Source organism: Cyprinus carpio, chromosome B14, assembly GCF_018340385.1.
Source record: "Cyprinus carpio isolate SPL01 chromosome B14, ASM1834038v1, whole genome shotgun sequence".
NCBI classification, from domain to species: Eukaryota; Metazoa; Chordata; class Actinopteri; order Cypriniformes; family Cyprinidae; genus Cyprinus; species Cyprinus carpio.
Window position 1 is genome coordinate 22264999 of NC_056610.1, and position 25379 is coordinate 22290377.

At 35.5% G+C, this 25379-nt stretch overlaps 1 protein-coding gene across 3 annotated transcripts in view; it reads left to right on the top strand.

Moving 5' to 3' along the window:
- The window catches only part of htr4 (5-hydroxytryptamine receptor 4), a 95693-nt gene that overhangs the window by 8809 nt on the left and 61505 nt on the right, over positions 1-25379 (top strand). For all 3 annotated transcript variants that reach the window (XM_042738606.1, XM_042738605.1, XM_042738607.1), the window contains exon 2: positions 10556-10637. In XM_042738606.1, the coding sequence (XP_042594540.1) occupies positions 10556-10637 (82 nt within the window). The remainder of the gene's footprint in view (positions 1-10555; positions 10638-25379) is intronic.

Sequence of the window (25379 nt, forward strand, 5' to 3'; positions counted from 1 at the left end):
AAAAATTTTAATATCAAAATGAATTTTTTTGTGTGTTCTTCCAAATCAAGCTGTATTTTTGTGAAATTCTGTAGAAAAAAATTATTGCTGTGAAATTTGTCTCAACAACAAATTATTTCACATTTTCAGCATGTTTCGGCAAATCCATCCATCTCCACCACATGTAAAGTTGTAGTATGTAATATTGACAGCTAGAGGTTCTGCAGTCCAAATGAAAAATATTAGAGAGAGCTGTTTCTCCCATCCCTCCTCCTCAGACTTGATGCTCACACAGGTTGCCAGATTGATGATGAGCTCTACACTGTAAGTTGATGAGTTGATTTATCAACTTTTTTTATATTCCTATGGTCATAGAGCTTTTTAGATGGATGCCGGGGGATTTTAGGTCAGGCAGAATTTGCAATCACTCGCCCAGCTCGTTTGCTGGCTTACATGGCTGCAAAATGCTGTGTTCTTCAACAACTGGCAACCCAGAGTGTTGAAATACTATTGGGTAAAGTAGCAGTGGGTGGAATCACACAGGCCAAAACAAAAACAGACATTCCGACACAGAACACACGTTTCAAAGTAGAATAACTGGCTGTAGAATTGTTTTTCAGAAAAGCAAGTATGTGAACCATGCTTCCTAAATATCTGCAAACATATTAAGGTATTTTTGTGATTTAGTAGTAAAAACATTACATACAGCACCTTTCATTTATGTAACAACATGTCCATACTGACAGTTTTCCATTTCCTGTCCCATTTTTTTGGTTGTAAAAAGTTGGCAACCCTAGACAGAGCAGTGTGCAAATGATGACTGCAAACATTCTGAAATTAATTTCAGCCAATTCCATGAATTACATTACTTCAATCTTGGTTTCACACTTTACTGCAAATAATAAGTGGATCAAATAACAGATGAGCTCCCACATGGACAGTCTCGGTTGATTAACAGAATAGTAAAATGAGTGTGTTCTCAGAGGAAATTTGTTGACTGCACTAAATCATTCTCACATTTTGCAAGGTTATAATCTGGCCAGAGGACATATAGAGAGCATTACTTTTTTGGTACACCTTATCCATTTTATCCGTTTAAGATGCAAGACAATCAGCATGCTCATTTCAAATCAGCATTTTATTTTCTCTGCCTGCCCGAGGCAGTAATTGCAGCATCGGAACAATCCCATTTGTCTGTGCTTATAATTTTATTTTATTATTAAGGCTTTTACTTTGGGGTCTGTTTGAGGAATATAATCTGTGAAAGCATTTACTTCAGTTCAGTGTATACATACGTAAGTGGGTGCAGATCAAAATAAACAGCTTGCCTTGAGTTCATGTACAAGAAAGTGAATTTATCACAGCAAGGACTCCCTTGTGTTGACCAGCTGAACCATAAAGCAACTGCAAGATGCAAAGTAACATGTTACTTCTGAAATGCCTCTCACTGGGCTTTTGAGGACAGGATGACAGTTAAAACCCACTGAGAAGACATGCTTGACTGGCCGCTCTGATGAATAATTTGTCACCTAGAGTCTCTCATGGAGTTATTCTTTGCTCTGGATCTTTTCATGTTCATACCGTTCAGAGTCCCTGTACTCAGGGGCTGTTTCAAAGCTCATTCAGCTTCCAGCTAAGCAGCATTTGTTGGGCATCATAACATTATATTTAACCCTCAAAAAAAAATGCTGATTCAGATTTGGTCTGTGACCGAAGTGGCTGAGCTATGATGGCCAAAAAATTATGTCTATCATTAATTAATTTTAAGTTAATTTTTTTCCTAAGTAACATTTTATTTTATTTTATTTTTTCAAATTATGTTTTTCCTTTTTAATTTTTCTGGACTCCAGTGAGAAAATGTTACATTTAATTTTAGTATAAAAAAAAAACATGTCTAATTCATTAAAATCATGGAACTTATACATATTAGCAACAATTTATTAAAGGTTTAACAAAACTTCTTAGGGTTCTATGAAATTAATTCAATCATTTTTTACAAGTTCTGTGTCTTACTTTTTAGTTTTCCTGGATTTTAATAAAATTTTCATTAGCAATCAGTTGAATTAAGTGAATCAAGTCTAATTAACTGAAATTGAAACTGAAAAACAACATAATATTTTTTATAATAATAGGGCCCTCTGAAATGTTTTCTTTTTTTCAGTTTTTTTTTTTTAATTGTTCAGTATTTATTATTCAAAACAAATTTATTATAGAAACGGAGGTTAAATGAAGGCAAAAAAATACTAAAAATATATATAAGTACATCTTTTAAAATGGAAAAAATTATAATCTTTGGCAGACAAAGTTTTGCACAACAAAACTTTACAGGTTTGTATTTCTGTTGCAATTTCTGAACATTTATTTTGACAGGTTGTTGTAAAGTTTCTGTGTGCAGTATTTAAAATGATGATGGTTTTTCTCAAATGAAATGATGAAATGCCCATTAAGTGACTCTCAGATTAGCTCTAGATATGAAGTTCATGGATAATCTTTATATATGGTGAGACAGCAGACACTGAAAACACTATGAGTGTCACGCATGACTGAGTGATTGAAGAAGACAACACTGCGGCATTCATTCACACAGACACCCTCTACGGACACCTTGGCAATTGAATCACCATTGGCTAGTAAATTTTTTAGTTTACTCGCCAGACTATATAATAAATGTTTGTTAAATGCCACAGTTTTTTAAATATCTGAAAGTACACTCTTAACATCAGTCAGTCAAGCATTATAGTATGATAATCAAGTATTATGTAATGATAGAACTTTAGTAATTAGAATTAAAATTTAACTGAATTTAGGACTGGTGGTGGTGCTTTTTTGGTCATTCAGTGTTTCTGTAAAAAAAAAAAACAAACAAAAAAAATGGGCAAAACTAACAAAAATCCTGATAAGATAATAATATGATTTTTACTTATAAGAAAAAATATAAAACGCACTAAGGTTTAATGAGCTGCTTGATTCATGAATATTGATCCGGTTGTGTGCATTATCTCGAACTGATTTGCTGAAATCAATACAGGGACGATAATAGGTGAGTGCCAGCCAACAATAATACCGCCTTCTCATAAGCACAACCTCCGCCCACTAGCAGAGAAAGCAGCAGTTCTTAAAAGCTGAAGAATTCCAAAGGAACGCTGTTATTTTGACAGGAAAATACAACAAAGAATATTGGTTACATGTCAATTCTCTCTCTCATGACTGCGAGTCGTGCGCCTTCACACTAGAGTTTACGGTACATTAAATACAGGTGCACTGCGCATCCATTGAGATGAACTGATAATAGCACGGATCTCTCATCGGAGAGTGAAACTCTGAAGCGCTCAGTCAGTGTGTTCGGCGAGTGAAACTGTATCCGTGCTAAACGTATACTTATCCTCCAACTCACACACTGGCTAAGTGAGAATTTATTAGCCAATTTGCTAATATTAGACATAATTTAGTCCCCCAGAGTGAAGATTTAGTCTTGTATGCGAGTGATTTACTCGAAATGTAGTAGTGTTTGTATTGTTGTATTATTCACTAATCCAAATCACAGTTAGATTAAGTGCACAGCCCTACTTTTGATTTATTCTTCCAAAATTTGCCAAATTCTGTGATACTTTGCATTATACAGTACAGTGAATTATACTTTTATACCCTACTTGCTTCAAAAGTGCTGTCAGAACAATTCAAATATATCTTTAAAGCCCATGTATGTTTTCTAGCTAGGTAGTATTTTGAAACACAGGCAGAGGTTGTGTTTTTGGTTATCTCGTGGCCTACAGTAGAGTGTGTGGTCGGTGACGGTGGTTTGCTCAAAGGAAACGCTACACAATATGGGAGTCCTTGGACTCTGCTCTCAGCCTCTGACACATCAAGGAACCCAGACGGGCGGTAATTGGTCATAAAATACCAGGAGGTGTTAAGATTGTAAAACCATGACATCCACTATTGAATTAGACACAGTGACTAAATTGTTCTCAGAGAAATGACTTGATTTTGGCACAAGCCAGGGCTATTTACAGGCCTCTCTAGAAAGCAGTAGGATCTGTGAAATCACCAGAGTGTTACCGGCTAATTTACCAAGATTACATGCTGAATGTCTGATAAAAATCTTTTTAAGGCAGGGATGTGTGCCCTTTACTAGGAAGATATATTGAAGTTGTATTTAATCTCAGACTGGAGAAATTACCTTGTTCAGGTCCAGCTGTGCTACTGTTTGCATTTGACAGGCCATTTTTATACCTAATATATAGTTGTTGAGTAGCACTGCACTCTATTTATTTCCCATAAACATAATGTCCTTGTTTTAGCATATGCTGTCAGAGGATGTTTTAAATCTTTTATTCTATTTATAATAAATCTTATTCTGTTGGTTTATTATAATTTGTTATCATATATTAATGGTTAATATTTCAAAGTTGTGTTTAAACTGGAAATAAATTTTTATTTCCCATAAACTTGAATGTCTCTCAGTTAAATACATCTTTGGCCCAGAAATTTAGAGGATTTAACACACTTGCATTTATTTACATACATTTCTAAAATCCAGATGAAGTGTTCCAATTCATCTAGGTCAGATTTTCTGTGGATGAGTCATCTTATACTTCCAGTCATAGCTAATGGAAGCCCTCACAGAATATTTATTGCTCGTTTATGTATAGTCATATACAATGTAAGGGATAATGTACATCCAGACGGTTTTTATCGCATGAATAATAGCTTTTCACAGCATAAGCAAAGATGAAGACATAAAATGCGTTTTAAAGAAAGCGTTTTAAAATTAAACCTCTTTATGGTACATACATTACAGTGTACAAAACAATTTCTAGCAGCAAGACAGACAGTGAATTTTACATTCTACTGAAGAACAAGATGGTAGCAATGCTTGAACGAAAGGAGCAAAAGCATGGCAGTGTGACATAAGAGATGTGAAAACAGCGCTGTTCATAGTTCATTAACTTATGTTAACATAAGTAACTTTAAAATGTAAAAATCTATTAGTGAATGTTGAAATTAACAAACTATAACAAGGAACAATACTTCTACAGCAACCCAGAAAAATCGGATGTGGATTTTAAAACTATCTATATGGATTTTTGCTATTAGCCATACGTTTTAGAGCTCATTTTAGAGCTACTCAATTAGTCATTTGGTCTTGGAAGTATTTGATGTGAAATGTTTGAGTTTTCATATTAGCAGCTTTTACATTACATGGTTCAAGTGACCCAATTCCAATGTTTTTCCTCCCATGTGGCACAGATGTAAGCAAGATAAAGCACATGGATTTTGACATCCTCAGATCGGTTTCAGACCTTATTTATATGTGGAAATAAATCTGTTATTAATCAGATACTATACATGTATTTGCGTCTGTCATGTAAGTGCACAGATTTATTATCCCAGGTGGATGTTTTCCTAGATTAGTACATCTACCTTGGGTTGTTTCGCCAAGTATAGTGTAAATGCAGATATTGAATATGGCTAAGAAGATGTTTTTGCTCTCAATTTGATCTCACTAGCATCAAGAAGACATAATTGAGATATTAAAGTGGTCTCATGTCTGATTTTTTTTTCTTTTTTCCTACTATTCAAAGATCTGGTGGTCACTGCTCAGTAATAGCTGCATGGAGTGGTTTAATATGTCTCTTCTAAAGAGTGACGGCACGCTGAGTGTTTTTCGAGTGCAGTTTAAGTTGTACCTGCTATTGTGGGAAATTTATCTTCCATCATTTATTTCCCGTTACAGCACTCAACACTATTGACCGGCTTCAAAAAGATATTACATAACAATTCCCGAGCAGACACATCTATGTGTTTTAACAAAAAATTGATTCTCATTCAGCACGCGATACAAAAAATAAACAAGCTATTTAAACGATTTTTCTGAGAAATGTTTGGAAATGTTTCTATAAATGTCCAATCTATGGCATTAAACTGTAAACAATTAGTAATTTACAAAGAAAAAGTGAAGGTGAAAAATGAAAATATAGAACAACTCCAACGACAAATGAATGGCACTAAAAATACGTTCCAGAGAATCGGCAGATGCAAGGTTTTAAGAGTAGATGCCCCAGATCATCATTAAACCCAAAATTTGCATTTAAATGAAATGTGAAATTCCTCTGAGCTTTACACAGCCTCAAGCATAACGATGAGGCTCATTTGGAAACGAGAGCGTTTCTCTGCACTCATTTCTCTCTCCATTACTCGCAGAGCACTGTGCTGGGAGAACCTCAGGTGCTGGAGACCCTCCTCACATCTGGGAGACGGTCTCCAGCGTTAATTCAAGCTGCCCGCTGGAGAGGGCTGACTCAGCGAGGCCTGGTTTATTGAGATGGAGGAAAGTTTGAAAGGCCCTCTCAGTTTTCAGTGGGTGGCTGAGTCAGTGCCTCAAATTTAAAAGATCCTTCAATTCTGAGCCAGGAGATTGAGTTTACCTGTGAAGAGTCATGTATCTGTGATCCACGTGAAAGAATGTATGTTGCTCTGATTAGTGTCTCGTACTTTTTGAAAAACTGGTGCTGATATTGAAAAATATAATAAAAGTTTGGGATCTGTAAAATGCTTTGTTTTTGAAAGTATCTTCTGCTCACCAAGGCTGCAGTTATTTGATCAAAAATATAGGAAAAACTGTAATAATGTAAAAAATTATTACAATTTCAAATAACTGTTTTCTATTTGGTTATATTTTAAAATATAATGTATTCCTGTTTTCATCATCATCACTCCAGTCTTCAGTGTCACACGGACTTCAGAAATCATTCTGATTTGCTGCTCAAAGAAAACATTTCTTATGTGGAAATGCGGTTTAATATTTTTGTGGAAATTATATAGTTTTTATATTTTTTTATACATGTACAGTATATAGTGCCTTCAAGTCCATTTAAAGATAAACATTGGTGCACACTGTTCCAAATAAAAATTCATCATTTATTAAAATGCTTTGCTCTGCCTCCAAAATATATTTACTTTTAAACTGACATCATGAAACTCTCTTACTAACACCTACATTTCATGACCCTGTCAATTCCTGATAAAATTGAGTATTTTTTTTCTTTGTTGACTATCCTGTTTCACTTAGAAAAAAGGAGTGTAAGGTCCTGTTTCATATTGACTTCATATCATGCATATCATTTAGCTTAAAATATGAATTCTGCAGTTTATTCTGGCCAAGAACCTCCCACATAGACCAGAAGAGTCCGTCTAAACAGTTCATTTTAGTACAAATCTAAAATTTGACAGTTATATAAATAAGCAGGTGCTAGATACCTTGTTTGATGAACAAAGAAATTTACATTCTGTCATTATTTTTTCAATATTTTTTTTTTCAATTTTTTTTTTTTTACATTTATAGCTCTCAAAAGAATATTGCCATTTGCACATATTCAAACCTGCTGCATACAAGACACACAATAACCAATGATGTTTGATGTCAAACCTGCTTTCTCATTATGACAAGCCCAGTTTGCAAAAAAAACTTGAATTTTGGTCTGTTACTCTCACAAATCTATCAGTTGAAATTTTCAGGGTCAGCATTTACAGGGTCACTGATCCTTTAAAAAAAAAATCAACATGTGCTCAGCCATTTAGAATAAAGCTAGCATTTTTCACCAGCTTGCAATATGAAAATGTGCCAGAGTCTGTGGCATGCCGCCTGAAACCGGCACTACTTCCACCAGTGTAACTAGAGACGGATAAAGGCAGACAGAAGAAAACTTTCACCACAATGATCCTGCGTATCTATACAGATAAGACATTGATCACTGCAAAAAAATGAAATATTATTCTTTGTCCGGTATCACTTAACATTAGCAATGACACCTCCATATTTAACATCCTGTGCATCCTGTGCATCTTCTGCACGTGCTTTGTGAATGTGTCTCTACTTGAAGGTTAAAAGACATAATATTTTAATTAAACTGTGCTGTGTGGTTTGTACTGCTTTTCTGAACTATGTCAAGATTTGCTTCTAAAGGAGCTGAATTGAGAATACTCTGGAGTTTTTTTTTTCTTTTCCATTTTTACGTGCCACTCTAGAGTAGATTAGAAAGCCCCTTGTGGGCCAAACACATTTTGTAGCTTTCAGATTTCATAAGCATCCGATTAATTTAATTCACTCCCATTTTAAATGGCTATTGAAGTCACTTGCAAGCAAATAGAAATCGAAAGGGACTGTGAGTTACAAGAAACCGTGTCTGTGTTTTATGACTTTGGCGTACTGTATGTTTGGCATATGTTGTGCTAAAACCAATGGCATTTGGCAAGCTGGTTCAGGTGCTGTTAGCTTTAGTCATTTCTTCACGTTGTCAGAACTCATATCCTCTTTATGTATGTAATGATGGATGTAGTGGTGTGCGATATTGACTAAAAAATTATAGAATTTTTTTGCTAATGATAATGAAATAATATTTTGCTGCATGTGTTTTTTGTGCTCATACCTTGGTTGGTTTCGGCTAGTTATGGATAAATAAATACTGTATGACACCAAAACTGAATCCCTGTCTAAATGAATGATTAATTGAATCATTCATTCAAACAATTCCTTTAAAACTGCTGATTCATTTAGAAAGTAAGCAAGTGACTGTCTTTATGAATGGAGTTCAGATTTGTTCAGGAAGGAAACACTGCAGTGTTCTGTGTGTCAGTGGGTACAGTATATGAGTCAGCAGAGCCCCTCATGTGCCTGTTTGTACATCAGGAGAATGTAAAACAGAGTAACTGACCACTAACCGGGAGACTTGTGTCCTGTCTGGAGGTGTAACATCTATGTTGGTGGGCTCATGCTGGAATTCTCCTCTCAGGCAGAGCTGATGATGATGAGAATCCCACCAGTCCAGCCACGTTTACTGTAAACCTTTACCAGACCCTCTCACTCTCTCTGTCTGTGTGTGTGTGTGTTTCAGGTGGGCATGCTTCCCAACTGCAGAGCTGCTGTTATTGTGCCAGCATGGATTTATACGTCTGTGCATGTGCCGAACCCAGACACTTATTGCAGTTACAAATCTCCTTGCTTCAGATGTGAAAGAAAACAGGAGACGATTCATTTGACATGGAGCTCTCTCCAGTTAAATAAATCAAACCTCTCATAAGTGCCCCTGGAACTTGAGTGAAGTCTTAAGAGCTTTTTTTGTTATGATCCACATGGTATTCGTAACCTCGTAAATGTTCACATTAGGTTGAAAAAAGGAAAACTAGCTATATTTCTATTATCATTCATAGCTTGTTATTTATGTCATTTCAAACCTATACGTCTTTCTTCTGTGAAACACAGAGATGCTCTTAATATTATATTATGGATCTAATATCTCTGAATTTCTGTCAAAGTTATACGACAGTCAATCAGTGTTTGTGGATGCCTTAGAAATTAATAAGAGGGGCCATAAATGGGATTCTACCCATTTCAAAATTGTTTGTAACTTTTCCCATAAAACTCCATAGATCATTGCAAAAAAAATTTTTAACAGCACACATTAAAGTTTAAAATATTTAGGCCTAAATTTAAGATGTATGTGTTAGAATTGCATATAAATTTTACAACCATTTACAATCATGGAAAAATTTACAGTTTTAACCATAAACAAACTAATAAACATAATGCAGTACATATTTGTAAGTCATATAGTAATGAAACAGGTAAAAACAGGTAAGAATTCTGCACTCAAAAAAGCATAGTTTGTTATTAACTGTTTGCATCTATTTGATTTTATTTAAATAATATTTTTATGAATGCAGGAAAAAGGCTATATTCATTAGCCTTTATATATTCATCATAAAGTACGATGCAATACAGTAAGTGACCTAATTTACCTTGACCATGCAGAGTATAACTTGGTTTTAAATATGGCCACCATTAAGGTTTTTATGTAAGCCTTGAACTTATTGTTCGGCGCCCTGGGGGTTGAATTCATAACAGACTTGAAGAAACTCCAAACTCGTTAACTCTGAGTTCTCCACGCCCCTGCAATCAGCAGTGTTTGTTGAGCATCTGAGTTAAACCAATAACAACTGAGAGTCTATCAGCAGGGTTCCCATGCAAAAACAAAACATTTATGTTTAATTTCCAGGCCTTGGAATATCATGGAGATTTCTGTAGTGAATATAAATTATTGTTGCTCTTTTTAAGTGCATTCTTTGTAAAGTTATTTTTTAAATGCTTATGTATTGGTCAAAAGGTCTAGAAACTATGCATTCATTTTCTTCTCTTTTAAGCCCCTGGAAAGGACTTACTTTTCTAGCACGTTCCTTGTTTTCACATAAGCAGGCTGCTGAGCTCATATGTCATTTTACCCACTTGACATTCAACAACAGTTGTAAATTTTTTTCCTGCCATGTTACAGCCGGTCTCTCACATTGATCCCTGGGTTAATAGATAACACACATCACCCGCTGACGTATTTTTCTTCCTTTTAAATTTAGGCTGACCCAATTTCATTGAGCAGCTATTTTTGTCATCTGTACAGAGGAAACTACAACAGCAAATCATGACAACAGCCAGCGTGAAATAAACTAATAATTTATGAGTTAAAACAGATGCTGTGTCCTGACCGCTCCATCATCGTAACCTCTGTTTCTCCTCGTTTCGCAGGGCCGCTCCGCATCTACGGGTACATGAATCAGAGTTCCACCGGCCAGATGCCTGAGATGGAAGAAGTAGATACCAATGAGAGGTTAGAGCACCAATAACATCATCTGTCTTTTCCTTTAGCGTGTTTTAGCCGACCTCGAGGCCCAAGATGGTTTATAAATAGACCTTGTTCATGCATAAATCAGTAAAAAGTGTTTTAACCCTGCCTGAGGTCTTTGTATGAATTGGTGCAACATTGACATACGACCATATGTTCACCTCAGCAATCTCCTTTTTTGAAATGTCACTGCTGTAAATGCACTGGTTCGCTCAGAAATTACAAGAATGCAGTCTCTCTTTGATTTCTGGGGAATCTACTTCAGCATCAGGGGACTTGAAGGTCTCTAGAGGATTTGGGCCTGTTTGCTCAGCAGGACAGAGGAAATATGGTTTTCCTATGTTGGCATCAGCTTTCTCTCTACTGGTATCTGCTTACAAACCCTCAGTGTCCTGTAACATCACTGGAGTCTCACAGCACTAAACAACACAGTAATGATGCTTATAAATAGCACTGAGTGTGTGTTCCTCATCGCTCAGTGTCCAGTGGTCTTCATGTTGTTGTCATGTTACAGTGCTGTTATGTTTGTTTACACTCAGAGTGCTGAGTAAAGGCGTAATGGTTTTAATAATAACTGATAATTTATGAATGTGAGAGGAATTTTATACAAAACAGTTACTTCTGGTTCTTGAATCTGATAGCTGAGAGGCATTTTCAGCCATGTAATATTTTGTTTCACCATTTGTATCTCTCTGCTTGAGGCATTTCTCACAGCGACTGTCATGGCGGACAACCAAACCCACTATAATTTTACAAATACCACTGTTTTTGTGTCTCTGAATGTTTTCAGGTGAGAATGTAGGCAAGATTTTTACATTTCAAATATGCTGTATGTTTACAAAGATTACATCTATTTGAAAATTTGCTTTGACATTTTGGAGACATTCAGCACTTATGAACCCACTGAGAGCTGTCTGATATATTTATACTGTAGTGGTTAAACATGATATAGGCTATTCATTTTGGGTAAATCTAACAGGAAGTCTTTGGTCTCATTAATCGATTATTTGATCCAGAGCAAATAGTTTTGGCTGAGGACAAAATCTCATAATTTATATCTAAATTCAGTGTTGTATCAGAGCGCTGCCTATGTACTTTTGAATTGCTTAGCAAAATTTATAATGGCTGTTGGTGTTTATTAAATGTATTTTTCAATAAATAATATTTTATACAAATAATAGTAGTATTTAACAATAGTATTTGGTATTGAGAAGCAGTCTGTGTTTAATTTCATTGTTCTGCCATTAGATAGCGATAAGAGACTGCCCTTATTAGTCCTTAGCAAAGAATTTTATTTTGAAAGAGACTGAAACAGGGTTGTAAACAAGGAAGTTATTTTTACTTTTAACAACACCTTGTAAGACACAGATAACAAATCACCCTTAACAGATGAAAGGATAGTACGACAAAGATATCGTTTTCCTCGGCATACTTTCAAACTAATGTTTTATTTTGAATATGAGATTAAGCTGAAGAATGAATGCTGTATCAGACGTATCTCTCTCATTGTACTCTACATAATACAGTGAGCTTTTAATACAGTAATACAATAAGCTTACAATGAAGCAGCTCAATGTTCCTTCATTACTAGTTTATGAATTAGTAACAAAGGCTTGGGCTCAGCTGTTAAACTGTGAATTTATTATTTGAATCGGTGGCTGGCGGAAGTAGTTTTAAATTCCACTACTGAAATTTTAAATGTGAGAAAAAGACAGGGAGATTTATTCAGGAACCTTACGAACCAAATGAAAGTACGGGTAAAGCAAGACAAGCTCTGGCAGCAATCCAACTCTCGGTGAGTTGGAGTTCTAGCATGTCTAAAAAAGCTGTCAAATCCCCCGTTGTGGAAACACAATACAGCAGTCTGAGTGTGTGATCATCACTGCACCCGCAGCGTAACACTTCATCTAGGAGGACACATTGTCTCTCCAAACTTTTTTATTCATACCGGCAAACATTGCTGATATCACTGTGTGCTCAATATCACAACAAACCACATGGCAATGTCCTCCTCCTCTGAGTAGCTTATCTGCAGAATGTCCCTCTCTCTAGGGAAGGCCATACTCCTTATCCCTTTGTCACTGTGTACGGCACTCTGGATCAGCACTTCTCTTGAAGAATCTCTCCAAAGTGTCTTAGAAGTGACTGCAGTTTATGCTGAAGTAGACAGCAGAGGTTATTCCGGGTCTTTGGCATGCTTAGACGAGGAATTCTTTGATGTTGTGTTTTGAGACTATCATCATGTGGTAATGTTAATCAGAGCAGGCATAAATTTAGAAAGAATGATGGTACCACTGCAGAATTAAATTTAAATATCATCATTTTATTATTAGAGCCTGTCGTCTGCATCATCGTGAGAGGTAAATACCAGTGTGCATGAAGATTGAGCTGAATCAATGTTAATGGGTGTTTCAGTATATTTGAGGCACAGTTATTTCCCAGGGGTTGATTTTTATTCAAATTTTATTTTATTTTATTTTATTTGCAGATCACACTGGACAGTTTTGGAGAGTTTTTGCACTGACATTTATTTATTTATTTATTTATTTATTTACAATTACATTTTATTTGTTTACTTACAATGATATTTATTTAGTTAGTTTGTTAGTTATTTATTTGCAGTTACATTTATATATTTACAACTTTATTTATTTATTTACTTACTACTTATTTTTTGTTGTTTTACCCTTCTTTCAGACCTTTTTTTTAATAATGGTTTTGCACAAGTTAACTGTTTGTGGCACACATGATGACTAACAGTTTCCCTTCATGAAAGTTTTATGAACAATTTTTTTTTTTTTGTAATAAGTTATTATACTTGGTTACTAAGGAAACAACAGTGTTCGTATAGAGCTTATGGTGAAATATGAGATGTATTTGTTTTATTATTATTGTTAAATGCAAGCTGTGAAATTTTTTTCAGCCACACAAAGGAGTCAGGTTTTTTTATTTCAAAAGTTTTTAAAATGTCATTTTCATCACTGTCATTTCTACCATTTCCACATGACATGCTATTTGATATGTGGAGAAAACAATGTTTCAGAAAAATGACAGTTCTTCCGCAATGCAGGTATTGTCCACTCTTGTTTTTTAATCAGAATCAGAATCAGAAAGAGCTTTATTGCCAAGTATGCTTGCGCATACAAGGAATTTGTTTTAGTGACATAAGCTTCCAGTACACAGAGACAACAACAAAACACAGACAGAAAAAAAGACAAATATTGCAAAATAAATTGCAAAATAAATAAATTGTATGAACAGTTGTGCTATAGATTATAATGGAATAGAATAGACTGAAATACAGGGATGTACTAGGATGGAGGGGTAACAAATATATATAAGGATATTACACATTTTTATTGCATAAGTGGGGAACATTTAACTGTTCATGGGGTAGATTGCCTGGGGGAAGAAACTGTTCTTGTGCCTGACTGTCCTGGTATTTGCGGCTCTGAAGCGCCAGCCAGATGGCAGAAGTTCTAAAAATGAGGTAACTTTAATGTGAGGGATACAGAGTGATTTTCTGAGCCCTTTTCCTCACTCTGGATGTATACAGTTCTTGAAGGGTGGGCAGGGGAACACCAGTGATCCTTTCAGCAGTCCGAACCGTTCTCTGTAGTCTTCTGATGTCTGATTTTGTAGCTGAACCAAACTAGACAGTTATTGAAGTGCACAGGACAGATTCAATGATGGCTGAGTAGAACTGTTTCAGTAGCTCCTGTGGCAGGTTAAACTTCCTCAGCTGGCGAACAATGGAGTCAATGTGATTGTCCCACTTCAGGTCCTGAGAGATGGTGGTTCCCAGGAATCTGAATTACTCCACTGTAGTCACAGTGCTGTTCATGATGGTGAGTGGGGGGAGTTCAGGGGGGTTTCTCCTGAAGTCCACGATCATCTCAACTGTTTTGAGAGTGTTCAGCTCCAGGTTATTAAGACTGCACCAGACAGCCAGCTGCTCAACCTCTTGTCTGTAAGCAGACTCGTCACTGTCCTGGATGAGGCCAATGACTGTAGTGTCATCTGCAAACTTCAGGAGCTTGACAGCTTGACAGGTCTTTTGAGGTGCAGTCGTTGGTGTAGAGGGAGAAGAGCAGTGGGGAGAGAACACATCCCTGAGGGGCACCAGTGTTGGTGGAGCAGCTGTTTGGCATGAATTTCCCCAGTCTCACTATCTGTTGCCTATCTGTCAGAAAGCTGGTGATCCACTGACAGATAGAGCTAGGAACAGAGAGCTGGGTCAGTTTGGTCTGGAGGGCTGTTGGGATGATGTTGTTGAAAGCCAAACTAAAGTCCACAAACAGGATCCTCACATAAGTCCCTGTTTTGTCCAGATGTTGCAGGATGAAGTGCAATCCCATGTTGATTGCATCATCCACGGACCTGTTTGCTCGGTAAGCAAACTGCAGGGGGTCCAGTAAGGGTCCAGTGATGTCCTTCAGATAAGCCAGAACCAGTTTTTCAAACCACTTCATGACGACAGACGTTAATAGACAAATAACGTCCTGGCAGTGTGAAAAGTGTTTTAGTAGAAGTCATAAACCAAAAAATAAAACACAACAAAGGACTAAGACAAGACTAAAATCTAACATTAAATTATAATCAAGGACTTATCTTTCCTTTCTCTGCTTGAACATGTTCAGACATGCTATTTTAGAGATGCCACGGCCTTTTGATCCCAGCAATTCAACCTGCAAATTACCCCGTTGTTGTGAACTTTACTATTGAAGCGACCTGTGAACTGCTGCTATGAGCGGGGCGATGAGTCTTTGATATAGACGACCTGACTCGCTCTTAATGAGATGCAGTGGAGAGAAGTCATTCACAATTCATGCCCCCATCTAAAATGTTCCATACAATACAATTTCCTTTTGTGTTACACAAGACTAGCCCTGCTTATATATGATCTCTATAACTAAAGGGGCACTGTCTCTAGTGTATTACATACATTTCTGTGTTAGCCGAGGCAGACAGAGCAGAAAGTGGGCGCCTCGGTGTGAACTGGCTCTTCTCCAGGGGCTCGGAGTGGTCAGAGCATGGCCTCAGGGGATGGGGAAACCCAGCACTGCTCAGACGGGAGCCCTTCTTTCTTGGATTATCTGCTGGATCTGCTCTGCAGCGACAAATCCAGCCGGGCACGTAGTCCACCTCGCCCTGGAGATTTCCAGCTGACTTAATGATAACATGGCCAGAAACTAACAGCAGCGAGTCTTTGATGCTGGTTTTGGAGGAACGTTTTAGTTTCGTTGATCAAAAGATAAGTTGTTCCAACACTTTATAGTCTTAGACAACATGTTTATTAATGTTAATTCTCTGTTAAAATGAGTTTTTACTTTTTCTGATGTTCGCCTACGATGTGAGGGGGTTTTGGGTGCCTTCCAGGGCTTTGCTAAGTGATTTCTAGGGTGTTTTTGGTAGTTGCTATTAGTTTGCTGCTTACTGGTTCAAGTCAAAAGATGATATTCTGATCATATAGTTTGGCTCTATCTTATATGTACTGTAAAATCTCTAGTGGTTTGTTCAGATCATTATTGTAAACCCACTGAATCCCAAATTTTTCTTCGGATCGGCCAATGAAAAAAAAATGGCATGCCTTTTCTAAAACCGTTTTTAAGAAGTAAGTGCAAGTAAGTGGTTTATTACACACACACACACACACACACACACACACACACACACACACAGTATAACATATATATATATATATATATATATATATATATGTGTGTGTGTGTGTGTGTGTGTGTTATTGTATGTAATGTATGTACTGTATGTATATATATATATATATATATATATGGTTATATATATATTATATATATATATATATATATATATATATATATATATGACAAGTAATGATGCATTCAGCTTTAATAAATTGTATTCAAAAAAATGTGAATTGTAATACACTATTGGTGTTGTTACTGTATTTTTGAGCCTTACTTGTTTACTAACAGTTTACTAACACACACACACACACACACACACACACACACACACACACACACACACACACACACATATATATATATATGTGTATAATATTTCTCACTGTAACAATACTTTACAATTGATTTTATAATTTAATAACGCATAATTAGTTACCTATTCAAAAATGGGGCGCTCTTATTTCCCACGGCTTACAGTTATGACCACTTACACTGTAAATATGTCCTGTAAGCAAGATTTATATGTGGCAGAGATATTATTAATAAATTAATAACAGACTGTTTAAACAGTACTTTTATATGTTTTAAAATAGGTTTGGCATACTTTTTTGGTGCTTTGACACGGTTATATAACCCAACAAATTCTACTGTGGTACATAAATATATAGGCTACTGCACACATACACCAATTTACTGAAGTCTAGCAGATGTCAAAAGTCAAAGTTGTGTATGCTTTATGAAAGGGTTGGCATACTTCTTTTTGTGGCACTTTATTCATGTAGTCAGAGCCCCTCTGAACAATTTTTAAACCAGCCATGTAAAAAATGTTTACATGATCAATACATCACCAACTCCTTTTAGACCTTTCACTTAATTTGTTGTCACAAATGTGGGTTTAAATGTGTTAAATATGAGCAATAGTAGTAGTAATGCTTGCCTCAGAATATACCACAGGTTATTGTTGTGGTTAAACAGTGTGACATGAATCAGTTTTTGGTGAAATTTAAATTATACACACTTTCCATAATTAATCTGTGCTTTAACTCTGCTGTAACCATGTGCGGTGATCCAGAGAAAACAGATATATTAACATGACTTACCTTCAGCTTATCTCTAAATGGATGTTATATGTAACACAGATAACACTGAGGGTTTGGGGCACGCTTTTACTCAGCATGGCAAGAAGAATGGCCAGTATGTCTACAGCAGTACATAAATCTATACTCTGCTGCACGCACATACACACATTTACTTGTTTGAAATGAATCTAACATGTGTCAAAATAGGGAGAAAATCTGAGGTATGATGTGTTTTCAAACACCTCATCAAGGGTAAAGGTTTCTGACAGCCCACTAAATACGTTCAGCGTTGATGACATGACATCTGCAAATGCCTGTAAATTACCCAGAAATATGACGCTTACAAGCCCTAAATGATCTGGATTTGACTTCCTGCCAGTCATCCTTTGGAGATCCGCACTCGTTCACATTCATCCCCAAAACGCTTTTGTGCTCACGGATGGAAGAGTCACATGTGCCCTTAGAAAAAGCACGACTGACACGTAGCCCGACCCATTCCCAGGTGCAAGTTATTAATAGATATCCCATTTAATTACTGTCAATCCACAGAACAGGATGAAAAAAATAAATAAATAAATGACGATTTATAATAATAAGGAAACATGTTTCCCAAAGCGAGCCTATTGGATGAGATCGAAGCAGTTCAATTCCATTGAGATGCTATATTCATTCAGGGATGCGGAGTGTTCATCTGCAAATGAATTTTGGGACATTATATCACTCCTTAGATGTATGGAAAGTGAGCCTTCGTATTTGAGCTTTTAAAGTGTGCTCTTGGTCTCGTGTGTATTTTCTCATTCACCTGAAATACTTCGCCTGAGGAATTTAGCAAATAGCGCGGTGCTCCAGTGAAACCAGGCTGATGTAGATCATGTGATCAACAACCTTGAAGGGACTGAATTTATATCCTTTAAAACACTTTGCTCTATTATATTATAACATGTGTTATATAGAATCTACACTGATTTACTGTATGTCAAGAGTATTTGCCCTCACTCCCTGTGTTGAAGGTCGTCTACATTGTGGCCTTTCATATGATTCTATTTGCAATGGCCGAATGAGGTCTGAAACTCACTGGCCTGTGGAGTATATCTAATGCATAGTCACTATGGATGCTACGAAAGCCACGGATGATTTGTTCGGCATGGTCACTGCTGATTTCTCTCGGATTCTGCAGGGTGTCTGTTCACTTACTGGTCTTGGAGAGAACAGAGGCAATTGTCAAATAGGAAATAAGAATAAGCAAGGGCCACGGCTAGCAGCATATGATTTATTGGGATGGCATGTCAGAATAAATTGCAAGATGTTTTCCAAAGTTTGCTTTGGGCAAAGTTTGCAAGGTGAAGGAAAATGTCCCTGGCTTTCTGAGTTGGGGACATGACAATGAAAGAATCATGGTGGAAGAATGTCAAGTGTGGTGGACCGTAATTTAATTTACTTTGTCAATATTAACTGTACAGTTTAGCTTATTGTGTACTATATGGAAAGCTAGAAACATTATTCATTTATATGCTTTATGAGGTGTCAGGATTATGTGACAAAACTACTGTACATGTACCATCATTTTTTCGTTTTCTAAATACGTAAGGTGACCATACATCCTCTTTTTCTTGGACAAAATGTCTAAAAATTCCTAAAATGTCTGGCTATTGGCTTTATTTACCCATTAAAGTTCTCTCTACAGTCCTCCTGCATTAAATTTATGCATATTTGCATTGTTTTGACCGTTTTCTTTAGATCCCGCTTTTGCGTGCCATGATTGGTCAATATGTACAATGCCTGCATGCTATTGGTCAAACTACATTTCAGTCATTGCCTTCAGCAAGAATGAAAACAATAGGGAAAAGCAACAAAGCCAAGACCCAGACATTTTCAGGCAACTTAGAAATCCCAGTGAGTATATTTTGGGAAAACAAAGGCATTCGATCACTTTTAAATAGAGCGCAAAACTCCATTCATTTTCTCCATAGGGAAATAGATTTTTAACAATAACTGATAAACCTTTAAAGACAGACCTCTGAGCTGATGCTTGACAGAGCTCTGAGGTTGTTAATCAGTTGTATATGCTTTTGTTGAACCCATGTGTTTGCATTAATATAACTTATTTTTAAAATGTTTATGTTTAATAGAGGAATTCATGGTAAAAAGCTACGTTACCCATAATTCTGTACAGAGTCAGAGTTGCAATGAGCAAAGCATGCCAAAAGAGCTCTTTAGCTCTGCACTCCCCTTAACTGTCACTCACATTTTTGAACATAGACTTGAAAGTGCACTTTCCAAACTAAAATTTTTATAATTCATGAACAAAAACATTTTATAACATGATATTGATGTACCATTTCCGTGGTAATGCAATGTCTGATTTTAAAATGGGTTTTAAAGGATGAATTTTGATATTTTAAGTTTTCAGTTGATATATCATTTCTGATTATTCTAAAGTGTGACAGAGAAAAAGGCAACGAAGAAGACTTTTTTTTGACAAGGTCAGAACTCCTGTTATGATGTAGATTTTTGAGGGTGCACTCTTGTCATAAATTGATCTATTACTTTTCCTACATAATTTTTAACAAAAAACATTGGTAAAATATCTATTTAGGAGTCTTAGACCTTTCCAACGATATATAGTTTGTCATGATTAGATAAGGATTTAGTGAAGTAAACGTAGGCGTCCCGTATACGGGACGGGGTGACAGTTAACAGGTTAAACTCCCATATATATGTATATATTCCTAGTTTTTTCCCCTTATTAACCCGTTAACAGTCTTATACCTTTGTCATTTTGTCTGATTTTTGTTTACCTGTTTTCTCCTTGGTGTCCTCTTGTAGCTGGTTGGATATATAGTTACAGTCTTATAGTTACATCTTTCAACAGTTTTATATTTGTATGTTTCTCCATTGTTTTGATTTTATTTAGTTATTTCCCTTCTTAAATATATAAAGTACATAGTCTTAAATACAGTATATAACTCTTAGAACTCTTAACCTTTTTTTAAAAAAAAAAAAATCACTATTAAAAAAAAATACTTCAAGACCGTTGAAAATGTTGGCAGGCACTGTTGCACTAAATACATAAAAATTAAGCATTTTATGATTTAAGAGCCATGTGATCAAAGTCGTTCAGTATTCACACTATACCTTGCAAGAGTTTGTGAATATCTGAAAGTTGGTTTAATCAAAAACTTCTGACCATATTATGGTTTATTAGGAGAATTCGCTTCGCTGTTGCACATTTAGAATTGCAAATCGCTGCTTCTGCGAGGGTCAATTGTTCATTGATCTTGGTAAATTCACATCGTGCACTTTGTGCTTTTAATCAGCATATTTGTCCTTCACGAGTGTTGCTGTGAAATCAGAACATGCTGATGCCTGTTTGCACAGAGAAGTAATGAAAATGAAGGACCTTAGTTCAAGTTTAGATTGTCAGCGCTTTGACTCTTGGATGCTTTCCCGGCAATTGAGGACAAATTTCCTTTCAACCTTCATATCACTAGCAACTGAATAACAACAGGTAGAGCTGAATACGTGACGTGCTAGACAACATGATCACTCAAAACGGCCACGCTGCAGTGCTGGGCTTCAGAGACCTGTGCTTTTACATTAGCAGTCAGCATCCTTTTTAGGTGAAGAATATTTTTTAGGAGAAATAATACACAGGGCTGTAGAACTTCACTTTCTGACGTTAAATGTCTCTGTATGTAATAAATAAAAAAGAGATAGTAGCAAGAAAAAATTATTTCCCCTTTTTTGGCTGCCTCAATATTTTAGACATGTTTTCTTTTTACCAGAGAGAGTAATACTTTGTTAAAATAGTGGTGTTTATGAATCTTAAAATTATATAATAAATAGTTGATTATATAATAAGTAAGTTGATCTGCTGCCATTGTTCTCAGGAAAAAGCATGTTTTCACTTCAGTCTCAAGTCTGGAAGTTTTGACACGACTCTCACACTAAAAAGGAAACGTAAGGCTCAAGTATCATTTGGCCTAATTACATGACATCACATTACAGATAGACCATTCAAGTCAAAGTCCCTCCACTGACTCACAGCAGATGTCAGTCTGTCTTCTGCTTTTGGAAAATCAGGAGCCAGTATCACAAGTATTCAGTAATACCATTAACCTTTAGAGCTAGTTTTATTTAGGGGTTCAAGCGCGTAGTGCTGAAAATACATTAAAATTATATGGAGGGATGGAAGTACTCACACTGCATGCCTCAGATTTGATCGTGAGCCTGGCAAAATTTTTGGGTATTTCGCATTATTTGCAAAACATACTTTTGCAAACTAGTCCTAGGTTATTCACCCAATCAGAACCAAACCAGTGCAGAAAGATTCTCTGGTGAGTGAATATCAATAATTATCAAAAAAAGGGGGCAGGGCCACTTTTAGTAAAATGCCTATAACTCCAGAACAGTATAAGATATCTTCGCCAAACTGGAAAAAGTTTTCTCATGATAAAAGGAACAATATTATTAATATATATTTATTGACATTATTAATGGCATTGAATTTAGTTTGTCATACCTTGTTTGAACGGCTAGTTTTATATCAAGGCCCTTTGAGGACTCATCTAATATGCACTTGTGACACAAAAGCTTTTAATTAATTTAAATGAGTAATTATAATGCATTATTCCATAATGCATTTCTAGAAATGTGGTGTTTTGCAGTGAGAGCCAACCAAAGGCACAGCGTGTACCGATTGACCTAAGGTCAGCTTACTGAGTGCTTTGATTGAGCCGGCATGTTCTGATTGCAGCCTCAGTTCAATTACATACTCAGGGTCAAAGGTTTCACCAGTCATTACACACACACACACACACACACACACACCATGCATAATACTGGGTGAGCGAGCGGCCATTGATTCTGGTGTCTCTGAGGTTTCCGCTCTTTTGCTGATTTCCTCAATCAATACAGATTAAACATTCCACAGTGCTGGAAGAACAGACATTGCATTGTCATTGCATTGCATTCATACATATTAAAGAACCATATGCAAATTATTTTTGAAGTCTTAAAAAACAAGAGATATACTTTTCAAAATTAAAAAAGTATTGTGACAATTCCTTGCCAGATTGTGAGTGGATCATGTTCATAGTTAAATTGATGAACTACAACTGAACTGCAGTTTATTCTGCCAGCACATCTGTGTGAACTTAAGGGGATAGTTCACCCAAAATGAAAGTTTGCTGTTCATTTACTCACCCTCAGCCCATCCAAGATGTAGGTAACTTTTTTCCTTCAACGGTAAATACGATTTTTAGCTGAAACCTTGGTCCTTGGTGATTCATAAAATGCTGAAAATCAATGGCTGCCAGTCAAGACAAAATTAATACCTGTGGCTCCTGATGATGTATTAAGGTCTTATGATGTGAAACAATGGTCTGTGCAAGAAACTAAACGTTGTTTATAACATTATTCCCTGTAATCCAGAGCCTCGGTCTGGAGTGATATCTGGTTTATGAAGGAATCATTCTGTTGAACCGGTTCTTTTTAATGTATTGTGTTTTAAAATGTGTTCAGATTTTAAAGGTTGTGTGTTTTATTCCAGGCTTAAGAAGAATTGATGCCACTTGGTTTGATATAATACCTAGGTTCAGTTTTTTTTTTTACTTTTTGTAAAATATTTGTACATATTTAGTAACATGACAAGAGTAAGGACTGTAGTAGCTTTTTCCAGTAACACGCTGTTTCTTTTTCCAGTGTGCAGCTCTGTAGCTTGACAAAAACTTGCAGCATTAAGGGCCATTCACACAGAATGCATTTTTCTTTTCAAAAAGGCAGGATGCAGGGTAGTGGAATGAGAAAAAAACACAGGATCTAAAAGCATATTGTTTAAAAGTTTAACTTTTTTTAACTTGAGCACTGCGTGTCATATGCACATTGTAAAACATTTCAGGCCAAAGATTTTTTACATCTAATTTGGCCTAATTCCATTTCACTTGAATGGATTGTATCAGTTGTGGCAACAATCTGTTAACATTTGCACATTTCTAAATTATATTTTGAGCCAAAGAAAAAAAGTATTATACCAAACACCAAATCAACTTATTAAAAACATAAAAAACCTAAAAAAAAATAAAAAAAAAACATAACATCAAGTTGCCAAATTGGAAAAGAATATGTAAGTAATCCACAACAAACAAAATATATTAAAAAAAAAAATTACCAAAATAAAAATAAAAAAAAATACATAATTAATTAATAAAAAAAACTAAACTAAAACAGCACAGTAGGTTTGCAGTGAGCAAGACTATTTAAAGTTATTGACAAAAATTATAAACATCAAAAAATTAAAAAAAAAAAAAAATAAAAAAGCCTAAAAACCCAAAAAATAAAAAAAATTAAAAAAGCAAAAAGCTTTGAAAAGAGGCAGACACGACTATGTCACTGTGTGAAAACATGAATTCAAATGCAATGCACAATTTATACCAGGTCCTAAACCAAAACCATCGGAGGGTTTTCTCAGACGCATAATGTCTTGAGTGGTGAATACACACCTCTGGGGAGTTTTTTTGAGGTCAATTAAATATCTAATTTTAAAAAAGACCAATTATAAAAAAAACATAATAAATAATTATCATTCTTGACTTTGACTGAGGTCAATTAAATATGTTTGTGTATATATTTGTAATTTTAATAAAGACCTATGATATGATTACCACAATGAATTATTTTGTTTGGGGATAATTAATTGTTGTTTATTCAGCCAGTATTTAATAATACATTTTCCTAATATAATTTTGAAAAAGATGTGAGACACAAGTGCAATGGTCAAACACATTTATCTAGCATGCACACATTTAAAAAAACAATGGGAAAGCAATGTAATTTAATGCAAATATATTCTGTGAACGCCAGTGAAATGTCCTTTCTTTTGTATGTAACATTGGAAGATGCATTCATTTTAGTAAATTGGTTTAAGTACATTTAATTTGTAACTAACAGAGACCCATTTTGTTTGTTATATTGCAAAGAAAGAAAGAGAAGGAAAGACTTAGTGCCCACACAGAATGACGGCTTGATTGCAAAATGGATTTCTGTGGGCTCTAGGCTTATGTTCGATGGTATGGAAATAAAACTTAATTTTATTCTAGACGAGTGTGTTTATTTAATCCTGTCAATCATATTTCAAGGACATATAAGGACTGCTTGCCTCATTTCAGAGACAATTCTTCTTCCACCCCTCCTCTTCCTCCACATCCCCTTCTTCATTTCTTAGCACCTATAGTTCTAAATTCATGTCTATTTATATTTCTTTCTTTACTCCAGTAGTCTGGAGCCCTGCCATAATGGACAGCACACTAAAAGAACCTACGGTATCTCACTCTAGGATCATATCTTATGAAACAAACAATATATTGTCACAGTAAATAGTGAGTATAAGTGAAAGATCTAAGTAATGGTCATAAAGTACACACTTGTCTGATTTATACTCATTTGTTTCTGTAAACAACAAATTCACTAGACGTGACAGAAAACTTACAGCAAAATCAACACAACGGTAACACTATATAATATACAGTAACAAAGCATTATAAATCATTTGCAAACTAGCTAATTAATACTTTATAATCTGTAGTTAATGCATTAATAGACTATATACAAATAGTGATTTTTTTTATTCATTGTTACAGCAGTTATCATAGTGTTATTGTTTAATAAGCTTATTTATAGAATTTTATATTTTTCATGCTTTGTTAACAACTTTTTACCCATAAATAGTTCTCACTTTAGGTCACAGAACGTCAGAAGTTAAGTGCTTTAAACCTTGTCTTTATTAGACATTAATTGCATTCCTATTCAGTGTTTCTTAAAATGTTTACAAATATATTAAGCACGCACACATGCTGGGTTTCCATGTTTTTTTATATATTTATGTTTAATGTTTAGCTTCTGGGATGAGCTTAATGTATTTTAACGAACCCTTAATACTAATGCTAATTAGTAAATGCAATCCAATAATAGTTCATTTAATG